We start from the raw sequence: 25,819 nt of genomic DNA on the forward strand, positions 1-25,819 counted from the left end.
TTAGCATTTAAGAAGTATAATGGAAAAGTATTAGGAAGGCACTAAAACAAAGCCTCAGGTTTTATGACAACTAGTATGGAAACACATGAGTCTCAAAATTGTTCATCACATTTGTGCTGGTTTTGCCCCGAGATTACCTAAGGTTGGCTCTTGGGATATTTGAGCTCCTCATTCCCCTCAAAAAGTTGCATATGTCTGTGTTTTGAAATTTCTTTTTTTTAAAGATTTATTTATTTTAGAGTGTGAGTGTATGTGGGGGAGGGGTAAAGGGAGAGGCAGGGAGAATCTCAAGCAGGCTCCCCACTGAGTGTGGAGGCCAGTGCAACTGAGGGCTCAGTCTCATGACCCTGAGATCATGACCTGAGCTGAAAACAAGAGTCGGATGCCCAACTGACTGAGCCATGCAGGCGCCCCGAAATTTCATTTTAAAAGTTTTACTAATGGTGAGAATGGTGTTTACTAATGGTGAGGATGTAAATTTGTACATACTAGAACTTGAGAACTTGATTGAGAGCTTGATTGAGACCTTGGGAGAGATAACTGGTATGAGAAATGAGAACTGGGCAAGTTCAGTGAATTTTTGAAGTTTGTAAGATGGAAAAGCTGGCACAGACAAGGATAGAGACTTCATGGAAAAGTATACATCTATTCCTATATCTACTTCAAGGGGAGGAGGAAGGTCTAAAACTTAACAGAATAGTGGGTATTTAGTGTGTTGTCAAGAAAAATGAGGGGACTGATTTGATATAACTATCCATATTATGCAAAGGCATGGCATTCTGAACTAACACCAAGGAATCTGCGTAGGTTACGAAGACCTGTGTGGCTGGAGGGGATGGTATAGGGATGAGATGAGAGGAGAGGGGTATCATTTGGAAGCAGTAAATAAGGGTCAGATCTTATTGGCAGCTTAAGAGAGATGAAGACTTCCAGTCAGCAAAGCACAACTATTGATACAGAGGAGACAATCAAATTTACATTATTTAGCAGTGTAGAAGGTCTATCAAAGGGAGCATGACCAAGAGCCTAGAGAATGCAGTAGTTCATGTAAGAGGTAAAGGCTTGAACGAAGACTATAGCAATGGACTTAGAGCGAAAAGGATGGGTTGGAGTGGTTTCAATTAGATGGAAACTGTAGGAGTTGTTGGTTGACTGATGGGATGTTTGAGGTTGAAGGAGAGAGAAGGGTTGGAAGTTTCTTAAATTTGAGTAATACATGAAGCCTTTTTGAAGGAAAAAGTCTCCCTGGGCCTCTGTAAGTAAAATGACCATCTGTATACCCAGATATACAGCAGACTCCAAATGAGAGGCAATTCTCTGTGCCCAATTCCCAAAAAAGATTTCTCACTAACATAAATATGCAAATTTGTAGGAACTTAAGTCAAATGACCAGATGCTTTTTTGTAATTTTTTAAATTGATTTAACATTACATCCTAATATTATGTAATTATGGTTTTCCCCCTTGTGTTTCATGAAATAATTTTTTTCAAATATTTTTTTTTTTTTTTAAGTAAACTACTCACATGGGGCTCAAACTCACAACCCTGAGATGAAGAGTCATATGCTCTACCTACTGAGCCAGCCAGGCACACCTCATGAAATAATTCTGTTCAGTTTTTTCCACTGGCATCGTAGATAGATGTCTTTGTCAGCTTTCTGACAAAGCAGTATCTGCTCCGTCATCTGCCAGTTTTTTGGAGCATGTGATTTTCGCTTTAGATAGTTTGAGATAGAGCACTTTTAAAATTTGTATGTGATGCTCTCAGTGGAAATTTAATATTAAGAACATGAATAGATCTTAAGTACCCACTTGCTGTTTGTGCTTTCCACAGTGTAACCATATTGCTTTATAAATGAAAGTTAAAGCATAAACATATGCACACAGTATAAAATTCAAAGGATATGGAAGTGGTGTTTTGGCTGAAGCCTGACCTTTTTTCCCTGGTATGTCAGCTGGTGAACTGAAGTACTGTGAGATAGCTCTAAGTCAGTTTATTAGACATTGATCATATGCAAGCAAGCACAGTGGTAGGTGCTGGGTATACCAAGACAAAAGCCAGTCCCTGTGTTCAAGAAGCTTCTCCTCTTTCCTTGGAGCCAAAAAGTAAACCAACATTTACTACTTAGTAGTATACTCATGTATATAATAGAAGAGTATCATAGGGATGGGAGTGGGGAGGTGGTGTAGAGAATGCTTAGCACACAAATGGACAGAGTAACACTTAGGGTGGTTCTTGAGCATGCATGAAGTAGATGAAGGGGAGATGAGGAGGGTAAGGACATTCCAAGCATGTAATTCAGTATGAATTCTGTAGGATGGGGAAGAGGAGAGGGAAAACCAGAGAGATGAGCTGAGGCCTGATCACAAAGGACTTTCCAGATCATAAAGATTTTGGAATTTATATTGTATACTGTGGTGTCAGAGAGCCATTAAAAAGGTTTGGTTTTGTTTTGTTTTAGCCACTAAAGAGTTTTAAGTGGATGTGTGTGTGTATGAGAGAGAGAATGAGAATCAGACTTGTATAGTATAACCGCAGCAGCAAGGTGGAAGATAGAATGGTGATCAGTTAGGAGTCTCTTGGAGTAATCCAGGTAAGAAGTATTGTGGGCTTCATTTAAAGCCTTGGAACTAGTAGTAAAGGGACGCCTGGGTGGCTCAGTCAGTTAAGTGTCTGTCTTCGGCTCAGGTCATGAGCCCAGGGTCCTGGGATTGAGCCCTGCATCAGGCTCCTTACCCAGTGGGGAGCCTGCTGCTTCCCCTGCTTGTGCGTGCACGCTCTCTCTCTCTCTCTCTCTAGCAAATAAATAAATAAAATCTTTAAGAAGAAAAGAACTAATGGTAGAAAAGAGAAAACAAATGAAAGATGTTAAGAGGAGGATCAGCACTTCCATTTCTGGCAGTAGGTGTAAACTAGAGAGAGATCATGAATAACCCTCTTGCTGAGAAAAATCCTAAATGAAATGTGTATTAAAAAATATGTTTTTTTCAAAATACATCATTGGGCGGGTGAGAAAGTAAGGAATACTTTGAGGCTAAAAATGAAATTGGGAATGTGGATGTTAGCTAGATTTAAAGGAAGCCTTCACCCTGGTGGAATCTGCCCAGATTGAGTGGCTTTAAACTTCTCTTTTGATAGCCTCATAGGGCCCAGGAAATGGGAAGCAATGCCTGTGGTCTCCCTAAGGAGAAGAGTCTGATAGGAGACCCTTTCCCCTCATGAAGCTGAGACTTTGTTTCAACCTTGGCATTTGGAGAGTGGCAGGAGATATGTCACTGAGAATTTATAACAAGGGTCTTTATAGGGTCACATTTTCCATGAGGTCTTACGTAACTTAAGTATATATTTAAAGTGCTCTTTGTTGGGGCACCTGGGTGGCTCAGTCGGTTAAGCATCTGCTTTTCAGCTCAGGTCATGATCTCCAGGTCCTGGGATCGAGCCCTGCATCAGGCTTCCTGCTTAGCAGGGAGTCTGCTTCTCTCTCTCTCTTCCTCTGCCCCCCACCCCCACTGCTTATTCTCTCTCTTTCAAATAAATAAATAAAATCTTTAAAAAAAATAATAAAATGGTCTTTGGTAGTGTCCACAGGTGCCTTACAAAATTTATCAAATCAAATCCTCTTAGGAGGAATGTCCCTTCAACCCTTGCTTCAAAAATCTACAGAATTAAAAATCCAAGGCACATGAGATCACAGGAAAAAAAATCACAGAATGCGCAAAAATGCACATGAACAAGAGCCAGCAGAAACCCCCACAGACTGCAGAAAGTTTGTCTTAGTAATTCCAATAAATTTGATCAGTATGTTTGAAGAAATGAAAAGTTTGAAATATGAGTATAAAGGAAGGGTCTCTGAAACATGAACAGGCATATTAGGAAAAAAACAAAAACAGAACTTCTAGTTATAAAAAATTAACTGAAATGAAAAACTCAGTGAAGAGATTAAGAAACAACAATAACCACAACTACGAAAAGAACAGGCTGGCACAGCATAGAGTGAAGAGTTCTAACATATATCTAATTAGAGTTCCAGAAAGAAAGAAGTGTGACTGGAGGAGTATCGTAATTGTTAAATAGAAATAGCTGCGAATTTTTTGGAATTGATAAAAGATAACAGTCCTTACATGGTGGAAGTGCGGTGAATCCCAAGGAAATAAGTAAAATCAGCCACGACAAATTAGTGTGAAACTGCAGAAGACCAAAGAGAAAATCTTAAAAGCAACTAAAGAGGAACAACAGATTGCTATAAAAAGGATTTTCTCTGGTCCAACAACTGATTTCCCAGCAGCAACAACAGAAGCCAGAGGACATTGGAATGCTGTCTTTACTATACTGAGAGAAAATGGCTGTCAGCCTGAAAATAGAATATCCCGTAAAACTGTCTTTCGGGAATGACAACAAAATAAAGACATTTTCAAACCAAACGCACGTGTGCGCGCGGACACACACACACACCCCCACCCTTTAGAAGGAAATTATAAGGTACATGATTCTGGTAGAAGGAAAGTCATCCCAGATGGAAAACCTGCAATGTGTTTTAAATGGTCACAAAATGTTCCATCAAATAGATTCTACAATTTAGATTCTAGTACTATTGGACATTTATGCTTCTGATTTTCCAATATTCACTGAAACTATGCTGGACATGTATATGGACATTTATGCTTGTAGTATTTGATATGGAATATATAAAGGAGTAAATCTTTTGGGGCGTCTGGGTGGCTCAGTCTAGGCATCTGACTCTTGGTTTCAGCTCGGGTCATGATCTCATGGGTCGTGTTACAAGCCCTGTGTGGGGCTTTGTGTTCAGCATGGAGTCTGCTTGAAGATTCTCTCCCTCTTCCCCATGCCCCACTCCTGCGTGCGTGCATGTGCCCTCGCTCAAATAAATCTTTAAAAAAAAAGTCCTTTTTTGAGTAGAAACCCAAATTATTGGGTCAAAAAGGAAGGAGTACTTTTTGATACATGTTGTAAAATTGGCTTTACCAATTTACATTGCATCTAACAGACTATTCTGGCTTTACAAATGAATAAATGTGTGTAGGGTCAGTTTTAAATGTTGAAGATTGACTTTTTTTTTTAGAGAGAGAGAAAGAGAGAGTGGGGGTGGGTGGTTGGGGGGGCAGAGGGAGAGTGAGAGAGAGAATCTTAAACAGGCTCCACGCCGATGGTTGAGTTGGTGAAGGGCTCGATCTCATGACCCTGAGATAATGACCTGAGCCAAAATCAAGAGTCGGAAGCTTAAGTGACTGAGCCACCCAGGTGCCCTGAAGACTGACATTTCTTCCCATTTTGACTTGGTTATAGTTTTGACAAAATGTCTCATCTCACTTCTCTTGCTGTGTTATTAAAAAATGCTTTCTTTTTAATGGAAACGCTAACTGAAATGCATTTTTTAAAAAAAGATTTTATTTGTTTGACGGAGAGAGAGAGAAAGAGAGAGAGGGCATACAAGCAGGGGGAGTGGGAGAGGAAGAAGCAGGCTCCCAGCATAGGAGCCTGATGTGGGGCTCAATCCCAGAACGCCGGGATCATGCCCTGAGCCGAAGGCAGATGCTTAATGACTGAGCCACCCAGGCACCCCTGAAATGCATTTTTTCTAACAAAATATTTCTAACTTTCTAGAATGTAGTCTTTCATTTTTCGTTATCATTTTTTCAGTTTTTAACAAATATATACTTGGTCCATTTAAAGACATGCTTTATTTAGTTTGATTTTATTATGATGGAAGACCACTATTTTAATGCTGGTAGTTCCTTTTCTAGCTTTGTGTATTTACTAATCAGCTAACATTGTAAAAGTAAACAAACAGGTTTTTTAAAGAGAAGTTATTCATCCTAAAAGGGAAAAGGTACTATTAATATGCTTGGGAATTCTGTATTTTAATATAAACCATTAGTAAAAAGGTGTCTTTTTTTTTAACTTTTTCCCTGTCTTTTTGCCATTTCAGGTGCAAGTGAAAGTGTAGGGAAGCATATGCTCGAAGCCTGCAACAATAATCTGGAGATGGCAGTCACTATGTTTTTGGATGGTGGAGGAATTGCTGAAGAGCCCAGTACCAGTTCAGCAAGTGTCTCCACAGTCAGACCACACACAGAGTATGAATTTATTATTTATTGTTAGGAGCTACCCCTTTCTTGAATTGAGCAGTTGCATTTTTATCTGGTTAATTCTCTGGTTTTGAAAAACTTAAAAGTTGAAAACATCTGAAAAAGTGTCACGTGTACATTTTTATACTTAATATATCTTAAATTCTCTAGAGCACTGTCATGTCTGTTATTTAATCTTCAAAAGAACCCTCTGGGATGACATTATCATCTCCATTTTACAGATGAGAAAGCAAAGGTATAGCCATTTTCCTTAGCTACACAGTAATTACATAGCAGATACAGCAATAAAGCCCAATAAAGCTCAGATTTCCCAATTCTAAATTTTCTTACATTGTCTAGGAGAGTTTTAAGTTGCCACAAAAATTTTTGGAAAAATCTGGTCCTTTATACCTTAATGATAGTTACATGTGCTTAATCATTGGAAGCGCCTTTAGCATATAGAACTGCATACTCTGTAGAGAATGATAATAAATGGTGAACAAATTAGGTGTTTTTGCCCTTTACATTTGATACCAATGAGAATTTGAAATGAATACCTTATGGGCAAAATTCCAAGTCTTTGGAAAATATTAGAGATGAATGCTACTCAAAGGAAAACCATTGATTTTTGAAACAAAATTCAACAGATCCTTAAATAAGACTTTAATGCATACAGCCCTTTATAACTCTCAGTGTTTATAACATGAGATACTAAATAAGGGGAATTCCCTGTTTAAGGGAATAGACTAAAGACATGGTTATTATTTTTAAATTAGGGATGGATTTAAAAAGCCAAATAACATTCAAGACATAGTTGCCTATTTTGTTGATCTCGTTCCAGATTCTAAGGTACTAATTGTTTCCACATGAAGAGTGAACTTTAGAGATCATTATTAATACTTCATAAAGTTTTTTCCTGTCAGTGTTGGCTGCGTATTTCAGATGTTGGTATCCCATCCCCCCAACGTAGCTCAAATTTTTCATGGAAATCAATATGAAATCATGGTTTAGTTTACAAAAACTTGAATAACAGGTATTCATGGCTGATTTGGGGGGAATACAATGGTTCTCACTGTATAAAACATGTTTTTAAAATTGTGTTTAAAAACAGTTTTGTTGTGGGGTGCCTGGCTGACTCCGTCAGTAGAGCATGCAACTCTTGATCTCTGGGTTCTGAGTTCAAGCCCCAAATTGGGTGTGGAGCCTACTTTAAAAAAATTATGATTTTGATAGATGAATGTCTTTTCCTACTGAATTACATTATATTTTACAATTTGACGTGGATTATTTGTATTCCGAATTGATTAACATTTTATAATGTCTCCTAATTCCTAAACTATAATTTTCACTCTTTACGGTTCACTTTTTTCTGGTCCATTCTTTCATTTTGTTGGGTAGCTAGCAATTTTGGAACAGATACCCTCAAATATGTAGTAATCAAGATTTTCTGTATAGGGACTGCTACTTAATTCAAACCCCTAATTGATGTATCTCATCAGATTAAGGTTTGTTTTCTGAGTAATTAAATTGTCTTAGATTTAGATAATTATATATATACTATAAAATCAGGTATAGCAATAATGGAAAGATTTATTTAGGTAAAAGATGTCTTCTAAATTGTTTTCTTAAGAAAATGGACTATTTCTTTTTGATGAAAAAGGATTAATAGAGCTTCCTCTTATAGATGCATTGTCTCCTCCTTCAGATTGTTGAAATTTTGTGTGTGAGCAGTGACTGATGTACTTAACTTAATTTTGAATTACCTTTTATTCTCAATCTTTTGGCTTATTGTAGATTTCTTTGTCGAACTAGTTCTTTGATTATAGGATGTTTTTGTTGACAAATGAGTATTCATACTTCGTAAAGTATGTTTTGAAGTTCCACCTATTAGATATCAAAAATAGGGCCTTAAGATGAGTTATTAGTATTAGAAACACCTGAATTGAAAACATTAGGCCTAACTTAAATGAACACTGTAAGCAGGACGGTAATAAATTTGGAACGTATTCTTCGTTGCTATGAACATTAATCAGCAGTGATTAATATTTGAGTTAAAACTATAAAATAAACTTACATTCAAAGGAACATACACCATTTTTACAGTGTTTCTAAATGAGTATTTTTTACTGGTGGAGATGGGTTATTAATAAGTCCTCTGGAAGTAAATTTTGAAGAGTTTATAGGCTTTTAAAAGATGAGTAATTACTTTTTCTGTTCTGTATATATTGGAGTTTATTCAATAAATAATCCAAGGTAATACCTGTGTTAACTATCTTCATCACTAGCATAAAATTTACTGCTTGTTTATTTAAACTTATTTTAATATATGTGATTTAATTATCTATTGTTTGATGTAGTAGTAATGTAATACTGCTTTTATTATGCCTATATTTTTCCTTTTTTTGTCTGATTTTTTTTGTTTTTTGTAATCTCCCCCACCCCTTTCTTTTCCCTGTAAAGAATCTAGGGTAGGGAACTTGAGAGGAAAGGGGAAGTATTTTTTCTTTTTCTGTTTGTTCTCTTTCTTTATAAATCATTTTAGCTATCTACGCCAGGTACTTTTATTCCAGTTGACCTCTGTATGGAAACCATGTAGTAATTTTTTAACACCATGGTTCCTAAAAGTCATGTTTGGTGTTCATGTAACTGGTTAATTCGGATGCATTCACAATAGTTATGGGGAGAACATGTAGCAAAAAAACAGTTTTCCTTTTGATATTTTCCTACTTCTTTTAATAGAGAAGAAGTTCGTGCCCCAATTCCTCAAAAACAGGAAATACTGGTGGAACCAGAACCTTTGTTTGGTGGTAAGTTCATCTTTTTTCCTTCGGTTTATTGGACTCTGTTGTTATCTTTAGGGTTTTAATGAAGTTATCAAAAGATGTGAAGGCTTGCTCAGAGATTATTACTTTAAGTGTAGAGTCCATTCTTATCTTGTAATTCTGTACTTCCTTCAGGAAAATTGCACAGTTGCTTCTTTCCAAGCAGAGAACCAGATTAAAATACTGGTATTTGTTGTAGAAGGCCAAAGGAAGGAAAATTCGCAAAAAGAAATACTGCCTTGTAATGGAAACGAATCATTATTAGATAAAAGACCCCAATTATTTTTTATTTTGGGGGGCACTTACTTGACTGCCTTATCCTTACTGTCTTGATATGCCTTGCTTTACTCTTTCTAAATTTCCAGAAGCACTGTTCCTATTTTGAACAAAGGAGAAAGTAATACCTGATCCATGCAAAAATTGTGGTATCAGTCTGGGTGCATAGACAGACAGTAGAAAACGGAACATTTAATTAGATTTAAAGAAAACTTACAATTTTAGTTTAATAAGCACTTATTTACCTTTTACAAGCTAAATATTTTAGGCATTAATAGGCATATTAAAAGATAGAAAATAAAGTTATAACCTGGGTGGGCAAAGTCATAGAAATGTATATTGTACATATTGAGACCAGTAATGCAGAGAATTAAAAAGTTCTGTAGGTGAACTTGAATAAAGGAGAAGAAATAAATTACAAGACAAGGATGAAGAAAATGATATAAATGCTACGTTTTAATTTGAAAAAGCACCGTAATTGAGAAGTTTTTTTTTTAAGATCAGTTTTTCACTTGGCAGCTTTGGAATTTACTGTAGTGAGAAATACCAGAATATGCTGTCGAGATTCAGAAATAAAAATGGGAGGAAGAAAACTGTAAGAACTGAATATTGAAGTATAATATAGGCTTTCTGGACTTTGATTCAGCTAGTCATTGTGCTTTTAATATACCAGAAGTAATAAAGCATTGTTCATCATTTTTTTTCATATAAATGTTATGGATGGATTTTGGAATTGAGGGGTGATGCCCTTGGAAGCTTTATCTTTTCTTTATTGCAAGGAATAAGGCAGGATTTCTGAGTGGGATAGACTACAGGAAATAAATCCTGTACTATTTTACTGTTGTCAAGAGGCAAAGAGTTTCCATTTGAAACCCCTTTCCTCCTTGTACCTCTGGTTTAATAGACATTGAAGAGGGGGATGGGAATGACTATAGAGTTAGGAAGTCAGTCCTAACTTTCTAATTATTAGATCTTATTATTATTTGATAAAGGTCTTTGGAGAACTGTTTTCTTCTTAGGACAGTATTGATTTAAAGTGTGATTCTCAGAGTGTGGTCCGGGGGGGTCTGTAAAATGAAAACTATTTTCATAATAATTTTCGTAAGAAGTTATTTGCCTTTTTAACATTGTTGACATTTGGACTGATGGTTCAAAGGCAATGATAGATCAGACTGCTGCATCTTAATTGAGTCAGGGCAATGGCACCGAAGTGTAAATTCTTCACTGCCATACACTCACAGTTTTTTAAAAATAAACCTATTTTACTTGATAATATTCTTGAGGAAGCAATCAGAAATTAATTTCATTAAATCTTGACTCATGAGTACACATTTTTAAACTATTCTGTTTTATGAAATAGGATGTATACATAAAGCACTTCTGCATACTGAAGTGTGGTTACTTTAAGGAAAAGCACTTGTACAGTTGTTCGAGTTGTGAGCTAAACTAGCTGCTTTTTTTATGGAACATTATTTTTACTTGAAAGATTCCTGACAAACTGTGGTTATTTAGACTTAAGCATTTGGCAGACATTTTCTTGGATCTGAATAAAAGCCTGTTACTGCTTTAAGACAGAAAACTGACATTGTTGTTACCAGTTACTAAAAAAAAGAGAGAGCTTTCAGGCAAAAATTAGAATTTTAAAAAATTTATATCCACGATTAGGAGCTTGATGGCTTCCCATTACTTAAAGGGTTTCTGATGAGATTAGTGGTGGCATTAACAGATGTTGATTTTTTATTATGATTGTATAATGAAATGGTTCCTGTTTGGAATGTTTGCATAACTCAGTGAACAAATATTTTCTTTTCTTTTTTTAAGGGGGTGTTGGGGGAGGGACAGAGGGAGAGAGAGAATCTTTAGGCAGGCTCCATGCCCAGAGCAGAGCCCAATGCAGGGCCAATCTCACAACCCTGAGATGGTGACCTGAGCAAGAGTTGGATGCTTAACTGACAGATCCACCCAGGTGCCCCTGAACTAATATTTTCAAATGACCAGTGCACCATATTACGAAATTGTGCATAGGTAAAAGAACAGACAATAAGATAAATTGTATAGATAGATAGATAGATAGATAGATAGATAGATAGATAGATAGATAGATTAGTTATCTATTGCTGTGTAACAGATTGTTCCAAAATTTAGCTTCCTGAAACTTGTTATCTCTCAGTTTCTGTGGTTTAGGAATCCAGGTGTGGCTTAGCTAAGGATCTTTGGTTAGGGTCTTTCATAAGGGTATAATCAAGGTGTCAGCCAGAGCTATAATCATTTCAAAGCTTGAGTAGAGGAGGATCTCCTAAGCTTACTCATGTGGCTGTTGGTTGGCTGGAGACATCAGTTCCTTATCATAGAGCAAATGAGAGAGCAAGAGAAGGCAGCCTATTTTAGAAGCCACCATCTTTCTTAGAAGTGACAACCCATCACATCACCTCTGCCACATTCCATTTGATCCTGCCCATATTCAAGATACTCACACAGAGGTTATGAATATTGGGAAATTGGGATAATTGGAGGCCATCCTAGAGACCGCCTACCACATAGACCAATGGATTTTAATGGAGCAGATAATGAAAAGCTCATTGATAAGATTTTAGATTCTGTGCTGCAGTTAACCTTTAAGAAACTACTACTGGTTGAGTTTTGGTGCAGTATCAAAGGAGAATATTCACAGTGATCTCAAAACACTACTAAAATACTCCTGCCCTTTACAACTACGTATCTGTGTTAGGTTGACTTTTAATTTCCTTCATTTACTTGAGCTATAGGAGTAACAACAGATTGAATGCAGAAGCAGATCTGAAAATCCAGATGTCTTCTCTTAAACCAGTTATTAAATTAACAGGGAGTTGTGAAAATGCGATGCAGTGCCACTCTAACTAAATTTTTATTCTCCACCTGTCCCACTTCCCTATTCTATGAATCTCATTTTGAATCTTTTATTAGCATTTTGTAGCTTAGCCTCTTTGACCTCAGTGACCAGCATTCCTGTTATGTGGACAATAGAGTGAGAATACAAAGAACTGATGTTTGCTATATAGCAGATGGCTTGGAAGAGTCAGAAACAAATATTGAAGAGGCAGGTGGTAGTACAGGCATTCCTTGTTTTATTATGCTTCGTAAATATTGTGCTTTTTACAAATGAATGGTTTGTGGCTACACTGTGTTGAACAAGTCTGTCAGCACCATTTTACCAACAGCATTTGCTCACTTCATGTCTCTGTGTTACATATTGGTAATTCTTGCAATATATCAGATATTTTCATTATTATTATATTTGTTACGGTGATCTATAATCCATGATCTTTCATTGTACTATTATAGTTGTTTTGGGGCACCACAAACCACACCCATATAAGGTGGTGGACTTAATTGATGTGACTGATTCACCAGCCACCCATTACCTGTCTCTCCTTCTTCTTGGGCCTCTCTAGTCCCTGAAACACAGCAATATTGAAATTAGGCCAGTCAGTAACCCCGCAATGTCCTTTAAGTGTCCACGTGAAAGGAAGAGTTGCTTGTCTCTCACTTTAAATCAAAAGCTAGAAATGATTAAGGTTAGTGAGGAAGGCATACTGAAACCTTAGATGGCCAAACCTACGCCTCCTGTGCCAGTTAGCCAAGTTGTGAATGCAAAGGAAAAAGTTCTGAAAGGAATGAGAAGTGCTACTCCATTGAACACCTGAATGATGAGAAAGTGAAACAACCTTGCTTGCTGGTAAGGAGAAAGTTTTAGTGTCAGGATCAAAGATCAAACCAGCCACAATTAGACTTAAGCCAAAGTCTAATCCAGAGCAAGACTCTAACCCTCTTCAATTCTTTGAAGGCTGAGAGAGGTGAGGAAGTTGTAGAAGAAAAGTTGGAAGCCAGCAGAGGTTGGGTTCATGAGGTTTAAGGGAAGAAGCCGTCTCTGTAACATAAAAGTGCAAAGTGAAGTAGCTAGTGCTGATGCTGAAGCTGCAGCAAGTTCTCCAGAAGACCTAGCTCACATAATTCATGACGGTGGTTACACTAAGCAACAGATTTTTCAGTGTAGACAAAACAGCCTTCTATTGGAAGAAAATGCGTCTTGGACTTCCGTAGCTAGAGAGGAGAAGTCAGTGCTTCAGATCTTCAAAGGACAGGCTGGCTCTCTTGTTAGGGGCTAATGCAGCTGGTGACTTGAAGTTGAAGCTGGTGCTCATTTACCATTCTGAAAGTCCTAGAGCCCTTAAGCATTATGCTAAATCTGTCCTGCCTGAGCCCTATAAAAAGAACAACAAAACCTGTATGACAACAGGATTTACTGAATATTTAAGCCCATGGTTGAAACCTGCTTGAAAAAAAGATTCTTTTCAAAAAAGGACTGTTCAGTGACAACACACCTGGTCATCTAAGAGCTCTGGTGGTATTGGCCAACAAGATTAATACTGTTTTTATGCCTGCTAACACAACATCCATTCTGCAGCCCATGGATTAAGGAGAAATTTTTATTTTCAAGTCTTATTATTAAAGAAATACATCTTGTAAGGCAATAGCTGCCATAGATAGTGATTCTTTTGATGGATCTGGGCAGTGTAAATTGAAAACCTCATAGAAAGGATTCACCATTCTAGATACCATTAAGAACATTCACGATTCATGGGAAGGGGTCAAAATAACATCATTAGCAGGAGTTTGGAAGAAGTTGATTCCAACCCTCATGAATGACTTTGAGGGTTCAAGACCTCAGTGGAAGAAGTGAGTGCAAATGTGGGTAGAAATAGCAAGAGAACTAGAATGAGAAGTGGAGCCTGAAGGTGTAAGTGAATTGCTGTAGTCTCTTGATAAAATTCAAGTGGATGAGGAGTTGCTTCTTATGGATGAGCAAAGAAAATGGCTTCTTGAGATGGAATGTATTCCTGGTGAAGATGCTGTGAAGACTGTTGAAATGACAACAAAGGATTTACAATATTACATAAACTTATTTGATAAAGCAGCAAGGTTTGAGAGGATCGACTCCAATTCTAAAAAATTTTATTTATTTATTTGTTTGTTTGTTTATTTAAATAATCTCTGCTCCCAGTGTGGGGCTCAAACTAACAACTCCAAGATTAAGAGTCACATGCTCCACCGAGCCAGCCCAGGTGCCGCTTGGTTGACTCTGATTTTGAAAGAAGTTCTACTGTAGGTAAAATGCTAGCAAACGACATCGTATGCTACAGAGAAATCATTTGTGAAAAGAACAGTCAATTAACGCAAAACTTCATTATCTTAAGAGGTTGCCACAGCCATTCCAAATTCGGCAGCTACCACCGTGATCAGTCTAGCAGCCATCAACACAGAGGCAAGGCCCTTCACCAGCAGAAAGATTACAGCTTGCTGAAAGCTCCAATGATGGTTAGCATTTTTTAGCAATAAAATATTTTTAATATTTAATGTGTACATTTTTTTAGACATAGTGCTATTGCACACATAATGGACTACAGTATACAGTTGTCTCTTGAACAACTCAGGGGTTAGGGGAACTGACCGCCAAGCAGTTAAAATCTGCATATAACTTTTGATTCCCCCCCCTCCCGCCCCAAATGTTAACTAATAGTCTGCAGTTGACTGGCAGTCTTACCAATAATGTAAACAGTTGATGAACGCATATTTTGTATATGTACTATATACTGTATTCTTAACAATAAAGTAAGTTGGAAAAAAATGTTATTAAAAAAATCAAGGAAAACACATTTGCAGTATTGTACTGTATTTATTGAAAAACACCTGCATATAAGTAGACCCGTGTAGTTCAAATCTGTATTAGGGGCGCCTGGGTGGCACAGCGGTTAAGCGTCTGCCTTCGGCTCAGGGCGTGATCCCAGCGTTATGGGATCAAGCCCCACATCAGGCTCCTCTGCTAAGAGCCTGCTTCTTCCTCTCCCACTCCCCCTGCTTGTGTTCCCTCTCTCGCCGGCTGTCTCTATCTCTGTCAAATAAATAAATAAAATCTTTAAAAAAAAAATCTGTATTATTCAGTGGTCAGCTTTACTGTAAATATAACTTTTATATGCACTGGGAAACTCACAAATTCATTTGACTCATCTTAATGCAATATTTGCTTTATTGCGGTAGTCTAGAACCAAACTTACATTATCTCTGAGGTATGCCTATAATAATGGTCCTAGGACTAGAGGTGTGTGTGGCCTGAGGAGAGGTTCTTGGTTAGACTTAGCATAAATGAGGAGGAAACAAATGGGAGCAGGTTATGAGCCCAAGAAAGAAAAGGAGCTGTGTCCAAGGCTAGCAAAAGAGGTAGGAGACTTCCCAGGAGATCAGGTGCCTGTTATAGAAGGGCTAAAGTGGGAAAAAAGTGGGTGGGTGTGTGTGAAATATTGAGTGGTCTGCCTTTGGCAATTTCAAAGTAGAAGAAAGCTATCTTTTATGTACTACCTCCCCAATAATCATATGCTCTGTTTAGGCAGCCATTGTATGCCTTATCCTCAGATATCCTTACTTTCTTAATTGTTACGGTTAAAAAGTATCTGCTAAAGAGTTTTAAGAAGGCATTATTTGAGATGCCATATTATTCCTGCTAGAAACCTATACATTTGAAGTAGGAACTCTTTTTTTTTTTTTTTTAAGATTTTTTATTTATTTATTCGACAGAGATAGAGACAGCCAGCGAGAGAGGGAACACAAGCAGGGGGGTGGGAGAGGAAGAAGCAGGCTCCTACCGGAGGAGCCTGACGTGGGGCTTGATCCCAGAACGCCGGGATCACGCCCTGAGCCGAAGGCAGGCGCTTAGCCGCTGTGCCACCCAGGCGCCCCTGAAGTAGGAACTCTTGATTAAAAATAGTTACAAGATTGGAAAGAATAACATTCCTTGCTGCTGCTTTATAAAGGAAAGGAGGGAAAGAGGAAGGGAGGAGAAAATAATGCAATATTTAAATTTAAAAGTTTTCAGTTTAAATAAATTTAATATAAATAAAATTCAATACAGAACTAAAACATGAAAGTTTCTCCTTTTTTAATCAAATATTTTTTCCTTGAGGTAATATTGTGATTCTTTAATATAAATACACAAATGAGGGGGTACCTGGGTGGCTCAGTCAGTTCAGCATCTGCCTTTGGCTCAGGTCCTGATCCCAGGGTCCTGAGATGGAGCCCTGCATTGGGCTCCTTGCTCAGCGGGGATCCTGCTTCTCCCTCCCTCTCTGCCTGCCACTCCCCCTGCTTCTGCGCGCGCTCTCTCTCTCTGTCAAACAAATAAAATCTTCAAAAAAATAAATAAATACACAAATGTGCATAAATTATGTACAGATAATACTTCAAACAAAAATGAGCTTTTTAAATATACGGTTCTGCATTTTTTTTTGGTTTTTTTTACTTAATTGTTCTTGGGTGGAATGAATTGTCTTACATAACGGCATATACAGACTTTTGGGAAAGATGCTTTGACATGGGGTGGGGGACTTTATACTTTTATCTAATCTTAACTGCTATTCATCATTTATTAACATGAAGCATTGTTCTGTTTACATGCTGGCCAGGCATGCCATAAGCCAGTTTAATAACGGTTACCCATACTGAAGGAATTGTTAAGTCCCTGTTTATTGTAATGTATATAAATGATCTGGCAAATGATCTGAACTTACACATATAGGAAGATAACATTTTTATTATTGCTTTCTAGACTTTATAAAATACTTAAGGATTGGGTAATAGATACTCTATCAGGTATCAGAAGACCTTGGTTCTGTTTACTTTTCTTTCAACTAACCCATTATGTGACTGGAAAAAATTTTTCTTCCAAAATTAAAAATGTTTTTGGTGTTTATAATTCTACATGTGTATCTATTGACTAAGAAGTTGTTCTTAAATATGGTTTAGAAGGTAGGTACTCACTCAAGTGTTACACCGAAGGATAGATCCCTTAGGCTAACCTGAATTAGGTGTTTCCAACATGTGTGTAACTTCATCACCGTGGGGAGTCATCCTCAAAATCTTCTTTGTTCCTGTCTTCTACACAAGTTTGGTTAAGTGTCTTAACTGGGTCTTAATTTTCTTATTTGTAGAACAGCATGGTTGGGCTGAAAATGGTTCAGTTAATTTTATATGAATGACTTGAAGGTTTTTAAATATTTTATTTTTTTGAAGGAGGACACCTTTATAAATCTATGAGTGTTTTAAAACAAGAAATACTTACAGATAAGGAAGTTTTTAGAACTGTTTCAAAAATAAGATTTAAATTTTTGTATCATTTCTGTTTTTTTCCCCAAAAGCTCCTAAAAGACGAAGGCCTGCACGTTCGATATTTGATGGTTTCCGAGATTTTCAAACTGAGACTAGTAGGTGTCTTGTACCAGTTTATTATCTCTCTCTCTCTCCTTCCTTCTCCCTCCTTTCTCCCACGTAGAAAACTGCAATATGGAAAAGCACCCATATATTCTCCTATAGGTCAAGATCATGGTTTGTTTCATATAGATTTTCTTAAAAAGAAAAGATGATTAATTGCTAGGCCTGATTACTTTGAGGAGTCACCTTATTTTAAAAGGAGAATTCAGTCTGTAATCATTACTAACTTCCCCTTGAGCTAAATTGTTCCAAATGCTAACCTAACTGGTGATAGAAGAATAATAAGAATGATGGAGAAATGTAAGAAATCTAGTAATTTACGAAGTTAATTAGCTTTTGAATGAGCACTTAAACGCTGACTACAATAAAAGAAAAAGGTGGTTTTCCTCAAGATCCTGACATCTCACCTCACATCAGTCAGAATGGCTAGTATGAAATAGACAAGAAATAAGAAGTGTTGGCAAAGATATAGAGAATAAGGAACTCTTGTGCAGTGTTGATGGGATTGCAAATGGGTGCAGCCACTACGGAAAACAATATGGAGGTTCCCCCCAAAATTAATACTAGCAATACCGTATGACCCAATAATTATAATTGTGGGTATTTATCCTAAGAAAACAGATATGCGCCCCTTTTTTTATTGCAGCGTTATTTTCAGTAGCCGGTTACGGAAGCAGCCTAAGGTGGCCATCAGTAGATGAATGGATAGAGAAGATGTGGTATTATGTACACAGTAGAATATTAGTCAAAAAAGACAGAAACCTTGCCATTCACGGCAACATTATGGACCTTGAGGATATTATGCTAAGTGAAATAAGTCAGACAAAGAAAGACAAATGCCATATGATTGCATGTATATGTGGAATCTAAAAAACAAAACAAATGAACGAACAAGTGAGAAAGAGACTCCTAAATACAGAGAATAAATTGGTTGTTGCCATAGGGAAGTGGGGGATAAGCGAAATTGATGAAGGGGATTAAGAGGTGTAAACTTCCAGTTATAAAATAAGTCACAGTGATGAAAACTACAACATTGGGAATATAGTCAGTTAATACTGTAATAACTTGTATGGTGACAAAGGGTAACTACATTTAACAGTGGTGAGCATTTTGTAACGTATATAATTGTTGAATCACTATGTTGTACGCCTGAAACTAAAAGAATATTATATGTCAGCTGTACTTTAAAACAATAATTGGTGGAAAAAAAGAAATCCTGATATCTGTCAGTTAAAGGAATGACCACAATGAAAATGGTTATTGTAGGGGATTGAAAAACAGAAGACGAAAAAGCTACACCACCCAAAGCAGCCACTCTTAACATTTTGGCTGCAGTTGTTTGGGATAGGTTTATGTCTTTCTGTGGAGGAAGTTAGAATGAGATTCTTGGCCTTGTACCTTTAGAGGTTTTAGTAGTGATTTACCAGTGGAATCTTAAAGAAAAGCAAAGCTGTTGAGAGAGTATATGAAAAACCATCGGACCATGCTTGATTTTGTAGTTGATCTATAATGAGCTCATTGCAGCACAGATAGGTCTTGTAACTTTGGAGAGAGTTGAAGGGGAACCCAAACTGATTCAGCTCATCCAGGGAAGCATGTACCCTTCCAGAAGACAGAAGAAGGTGACGACAGGTGGTGGTCGGTGGTTCTCTCTCACGGCCAGAATTGTTAAAGATGGGGAATGTGGCTAGAAACCACAGATACATCAGGCTCACTTTCAGAACTGGGTAAATGGAGGTGAAAATTTGCTCCTGTGCTCAAGTTCACTTGGAATATGAGAGGGAAATATTTGGATTAGGTGACCCTGCTGTAATTTTCAGCTTTTGTCCTTTTATTTGGATTGAGAGTACTAAGTCTTAAGGCTCCCACCCCACCTTGCTTTGTATGTTTTTCATTTCAGAATCAGCATTAGATATTTGCATTTGCATGAGGTCACGCACATTGTTCAGTAATTCTTGCAGTTGATGCATGCTTTTTATATTTTGAGATTCATTGCTTTTATTTTCTGGCTAACTGAAACTTCTGTCGTCCCGTGTTGCAGTTCGGCAAGAACAGGAATTAAGAAATGGAGGAGCAATAGATAAGAAACTAACTACCCTTGCAGATCTCTTCCGGCCACCCATTGATTTGATGCATAAAGGCAGCTTTGAAACAGTAAGTTGTTGGACATTGTAAGCCTAGCTATGAATCCTTTTGCACTTTCAATGCCATTTTTTTGTTTCTAAGAACAAAAAAGTTTCCAGAATATAGAGAATTGGTACCTTAATAAGTATGACACAAGTATGAAATACATAAAAGATTGCATTGATTTATATTTCTACCAGCAATATATGAGATTGTTTCATAAAATCCTTTTATTATCCTTGTGTGGTATCACTTCAGAATCTTTGCCATTTTCATAGTTTTTGAAAAAAAATCTTAATTTTTTTTTGTTTGTGTTTCTTTGATTGCTACTGAGAGTAGTGTGCCTGTGTTTATTGGCCATTTGTGAATTGTAGGTATCTTTTGCCCATATTTCTGTGGGGATCCTATTGTATTTTAAAAGAATATCTGTGTAGTTGCAAAAGATATTCTCCCTCAGTTTTTTGGTTTAATTTGGCTAAAGCCAAAGAAAAACTTTCCAGAGCAGTTTTACTTGATTGTCTGCTAAATTATAAGCTTAATGAGGGCAGGGGTAACATGTTTTTTATTTTGGTAATTTTTGGGACCCACTTTCTGGTATTTTTTTAAAAGATTTTACTTATTTATTAGAGAGAGAGAGAGAAAAAAAAGAAAGCACGAGCTGGGGGGAGGGGCAGAGGGAGATGGACAAGCAGACTCCCCGCTGAGCAGGGACACTATCCCCCCCTCCAGCCAAAGGCAGACGCTTAACCAGCTGAGCCACCCAGGGGCCCCCAGTTTCTGGTATTTTATAGAAACATCTGTTAAATGAATGAGTTTGGTTGGGATTTTAAATATTCTGTTGAAGTATTCAAAAAGTTGCTTTTGTGTGTTAACTAGTGTGTTAATGCTCTTTGAGTCAGAATAGCATTTCCAAAGACATAAATCACTTAAGTTTCAGTCTTATCTGTTAGCATAAAGTAGGCCAAACAGTACTCACAAAAATGATGTTTGTAGCTGCGTATTTGGAAGTGAATTATGATTGTTTTTTAAAAGATTTTCTACTTTGACATACTCTTTTGGAGTAGCCTAAATGTGAGATTAAAAATTTAAGCCTATTCTTCAGTTTAATTTTCTGAATTGTAAAACCTGAAAGTGTTTGGCTGCGCATAACAGAAAATCCAAGTGATAGTGATTTGACCAAGCAATCACTTTTTTTTTTTTTTTAAGATTTTATTCACCTATTTGTGGGAGAGACAGAGCACAAGCAGGGGGAGGGGCAGGCAGAGAGAGGGAGAAGCAGACCCCTCACTGAGTGGAGGGAGCCCACACTGGAGCGTGACCCTAGGAACCCAGACCACCGACCCAAGCCAAAGGTAGACACTTAACCGACTGAGCCACTCAGAAGCCCCAAGCATTTCTTTTGTCATGTCAGTAAGACTAGAGTTGAGAGTCTGATACTAATTAGTCAGCTCAAAGATGTTTTCTTTTTCTTGGCCTGGTGATCTAAATGTGGCAGCTGCCTATCCTTTCTCCTGTTCTGGCGCTAATTCAGCCATTGAAAGAGAATAGCAGCAATATGAAAAACAAAGGGGATCTGAGTTTGTTTTGCCCTGTTTTCCGTTTTTTAGTAGCTTTTGAGTTGCCCTAGGGCTTAATGAAATAACTGCACTTGGCTTAATTTGATCACTTTGGGCTCATAGAAGCAGTTACTCTGCTTGTTCTTGAGGGAAAATGTGAATCTTTTTTGATATTATCTGACGTTTGATTCATTTTGTTAAGTTATATCACCTTTTTTCTTTGTATTTCATGACCTGTATTATTCATAGCAATCCATTTATTCACTGATAATACTGAACTTTATTGTTTATAAATCTGTAAATGACATAAACATTCCCACAAAAGGTGGGCATTTAATTATGACTAATGATGTGTTTTAGTTTTATAAAAATTAGGTAATATGCAAAATTAAGTCACTGAAGATTAGGAAGGTGAATGTTAAAAATTGGAGGAACACTCTGGCTGCTCAGGCAGGGCCCATAGGTTTGGGCACCATCTGAGATGTAGATTTGAGGCACAGTTTTACAGGTTTAGAAACTGGACTTTTCTTTGTGTAACTAGATGTAGAGTATGTTCAAGTGTTGTGGTTCATGGTAACCAAATGAGAGACGGATTAGTTCACTTGTTTACTCAGTAGCTATTTATTTATTTATTTATTTATTTATTTTAAAGATTTTATTTATTTATTTATTTGACAGAGATAGAGACAGCCAGCGAGAGAGGGAACACAAGCAGGGGGAGTGGGAGAGGAAGAAGCAGGCTCCTAGCGGAGGAGCCTGATGTGGGGCTCGATCCCATAACGCCGGGATCATGCCCTGAGCCGAAGGCAGACGCTTAACCGCTGTGCCACCCAGGTGCCCCTTAGTAGCTATTTATTAAAGCCTTGAATTACAAGGCCTCGTGCTAGGTAATGGGGATTATGTTTGTTGGGATAAAGATTTGACTGCATATGAGAGAGAGACTAGGAAGAAAGCAGACGGTAGCGTAAATAAGATAAGTCCAGACTGTTCGAGTGGTTCTGCTACCTGAAGTTATTAGGAGTGCAGCATTTTCTGTCTTGCACTGCTATTCCCTAGGTCTTACTTGCTTCTCTTCATATGAGTCAAGATGGCTCACCACCTTGTTTGCTTTCCAACCAGCATGGAAGGAAGGGGCTGAGAAGGGTACACTTTTTCCCTTCAAAGGCACAACCTAGGGCGCCCGGGTGGCTCAGTCAGTTAAGCGTCTGTCTTCAGCTCAGGTCATGATCCCAGGGCTCTGGGATCGAGTTTGTTATTGGGGGGGCGGTGTCCCTGCTCACCAGGGAGTCTGCTTCTCCCTCTGCCCCTCCCCCGGCTCTGTGCTCCCTCCCTTCTTCTCTCTCTCTCTCTCGTGCGTGCGCTCTCAAAAACAAATAAATAAAATCCTTAAAAAAAAAAATAAAGGCACAACCTAAAAGTTGTACATATCACTTCTGCTCATATCCCATTAACCAGAACTCAACCACATGGCCAAACCTAGCTGCAAGGGACACTAGGAAATCCAGATGCTTAGCAAAAAAAGTTGGAGGTTCTGTTACTAAGAGGGAGAAGGGGAAAATGGGTATTTAGTACCTATAAGCAGTTTCTGCCATAGAGAGATCGTGATAAACAAATTATACAAAGTTCTTGCTGTCAAAGAGTTTATAATCTAGAGGGAGAAACAGACTATAAACAAATAAAAAACAAGCAATATATAACATATATTTAGTGTATATGTATTTTATGTGCATGTTTGATATGTATATGTAATGAGAGAGTGGAAGAGAGAGGAGGAGAAATTTCAGGTCATAGTTGTTGCCGGGAGAAAGAATAAAATAGAATGAGGGAAAGAGAGAGAAGGCTATTTTTTGTTTGAGGCCATTAAGTTCTAAGTGTTCTTACTGGTGAATTGAAAGCAAGGTTGATTTCATAAATTTCACATATGTTTATAATTGTGAGGGGACAGAACTATCTTATTTTATTTTATTTTTAAAGATTTTATTTATTAGAGAGAGAGAACACACATGGTGGGGAGGGTCAGAGGGAGAAGCAGACTCCCCACTGATCAGGGAGCCCAGTACGGGGCTGGATTCTGGGACTCCGGTATCATGACCTGAGCTGAAGGCAGACACTTAACCAACTGAGCCACCCAGACGCCCCAGAACTATTTTAGATAGAAAGATGAGGGAAGATTATGAAAGGATGAGATTTGATAAAAACCTGAATGTAGTGAGGAAGTGTGAATCATAGGAAGGTCCAGGGGAAGAGTAGACAAAACAGTTAAGTATAAAGGAACTGATACTGGAAAGACCTAGGCCTAGTTTGGATACAGTCAAGGAAACCAATACAGCTGGAAGTGAGTGAGCAAAGCACTTAGGATGAATGATCTGACCTGGGCATTGGAACATTTCTTAGGTTTTCTTTTCTTTTTCTTTACCTTTTTCTTCTCGCTCTCTCTCTCTCTCTCTCTCTTTTTTTTTCAAGTAGGCTCCACACCCAGTGGAGCCCATTGCGGGGCTTGAACTCACAACCCTGAGATCAAGACCTGAGCTGAGATCAAGAGTCGGATGCTCAACCGACTGAGTCACCCAGGCGCCCCTTAGGTTTTCTTATTTCTCCACTTAGCCCTTAAATTCCATGAACATAGGGACTTTGTTTTATTTACTGTTCCACAGTGCCTGGAAGAGTTTCTGGCACATAGCTGGCCCTCATTAAATCTTTGTTAAATGATTGAAAGAATGGCATAATCTGGAGTATATTGTACACAAAGAATCAGAACAATTTCCTTGATATTCCTTATAAGAAATGCATATTTGTTAAAATTGTCCTTTAGTTACACATGCTCCTAGTCCTAATCACTAAGAGTACTTTATTTATTTCAAAAGTACTTGCTATAAATGTGGGTAAAAGTAATTAACGTTTCCATAAGAAAGTACTGTGCATATTTTAATAGTTCCTTTTTAGCTTTGTGGATATATATTTATTATTGAAACAAATTTTTTTTTCTATACCCTTTATTTTTCATACTTTCCTGATCTGTCTAGGACTGAGAGAGAGGTTAGTCTTTACTGTTCCCTCTTGTCATGATAAATCCTATCACATACCTCTCTGTTTGGTATAGCCACACTTGCCCTTGGGTTTCCCTGTAATGGCTTTTGAATATTGACTCAGAACAGCCCTAATAGATTCCAAGAGGGATGATTCATTATTGTCCCATGGTCCACTCTCACCTCTAGTCCTTGACTCTTATAATTTGTATACTTAGTGAGATTGGGTTAAGACCTTTCACCCAGACATTGTTGCTTTGCATGAAATTTGTATCTTCTTTGTCTCCTTCCTTCTAGCAGTAATTTCTTAATAGATCTTCAAGTGGTTTTTTTGTTTTTGTTTTTTTAAGATTTTATTTATTTGTCAGAGAGGGAGAGAGAAAGCAAGAGAGTGGCAGGCAGAGGGAGAATCAGGCTCCCCATTGAGCAAGGAGCCCGACGTGGAACTTGATCCCAGGACCCTGGGATCATGACCTGAGCTGAAGGCAGACACTTAACTGACTGAGTCACCCACGTGTCCCAGATCTTCAGGTGTTTTTGCTAGTCTGTTTTGCCCCCCAGTGTAAGCTTCATGAAGGCAGGGATTTTTGTGTTCTGGTAATTGCTATAAGCCCACATCTATAACTGTACCTGAAACATGGTTCAATAAGTACCTGTCGAATGAATGAATCTGAATTAATGAAAGCATGAATGCAAATAAACGAATTTTTTAAACACAGAAAACGAATGACTCTGCATAATTTTTGAACTCTGGACTTTATTTTTTAAAAGATTTTATTTATTTATTTTAGAGAGGTAGAGTGGGGTAGGGGCAGAGGGGAGGGAGAGGGACCAGCAGACTCCTTGCTGATCATGGAGCCCACGGGCGGGGTGGGGGGGGGGGCTTGACTTCATGACCCTGAGATCATGACCTGAGCCAAAGTCAAGAGTCAGCCGCTTAGTCAGCTGAGTGACCCCAGGCACCCCTAAACTCTGAACTTTTGTTATTTTTGGTGTTACACATTTTTTTCCTTGTCAGTGTTGTATTTGAGGCAGAAATGTAAATTTACCCTGTTAATAGGGGTATGTACTCTTCAGTCTGTCTCTATAGAATGTGTGTTAATTTTTTCTTTATTCTCACATACTTTACTTTTCTTCTCTTTTCTTTCCTTTTCTTTTCTTTTTTTTGGGGGGGGGGGGAGAGTGGCGTGGGGGTAGAGGGAGAGAGAATCTTAAGCAGGCTCCACACTCAGCCTGGAGCCCAATGCAGGGCTCAGTCTCACAGCCCTGAGATCATGACCTGAGCCAAAAATCAAGAGTTGGATGCTTAACCCACTGAGCCACCCAGGCATCCCTCAAATACTTTTCTTCAATTAAGACAGTATAATTACTTACCACCCATTTATCAAATCTATGTGAATGTTATAGGTAAGCAAGTAAGTGGAACACTGTTACTTCCTAGGAGCAAGGAGTTATTATATTTGTATAATAAAATTCTTTATTATACTATACTTTAAAATAAGGCTTTGACCAGTTAAATACAGCTTCCTGGCTCAATACATGGATACTTCTTTTTAGAACTTGGGTTTTCACTTGTGGAATCAGTAGTGAATGTTAGAAAATTATTTTCTCTGGGGGATTCATACAAAAAA

General features: G+C 37.8%; 1 protein-coding gene across 2 annotated transcripts in view; it reads left to right on the forward strand.

Annotated features, from left to right (window-relative positions):
- UBXN7 (UBX domain protein 7) overlaps positions 1-25,819 on the forward strand; it is a 59,560-nt gene that overhangs the window by 12,705 nt on the left and 21,036 nt on the right. For both annotated transcript variants that reach the window (XM_045812512.2, XM_087861543.1), the window contains 4 exons: positions 5,948-6,095; positions 8,826-8,893; positions 17,410-17,475; positions 19,524-19,636. In XM_045812512.2, coding sequence (XP_045668468.1) covers positions 5,948-6,095; positions 8,826-8,893; positions 17,410-17,475; positions 19,524-19,636 — 395 coding nt within the window. The remainder of the gene's footprint in view (positions 1-5,947; positions 6,096-8,825; positions 8,894-17,409; positions 17,476-19,523; positions 19,637-25,819) is intronic.

The sequence above is a fragment of the Ursus americanus genome, chromosome 4, assembly GCF_024610735.1.
Source record: "Ursus americanus isolate L20-20 chromosome 4, mUrsAme1.1.p, whole genome shotgun sequence".
Lineage (NCBI taxonomy): Eukaryota > Metazoa > Chordata > Mammalia > Carnivora > Ursidae > Ursus > Ursus americanus.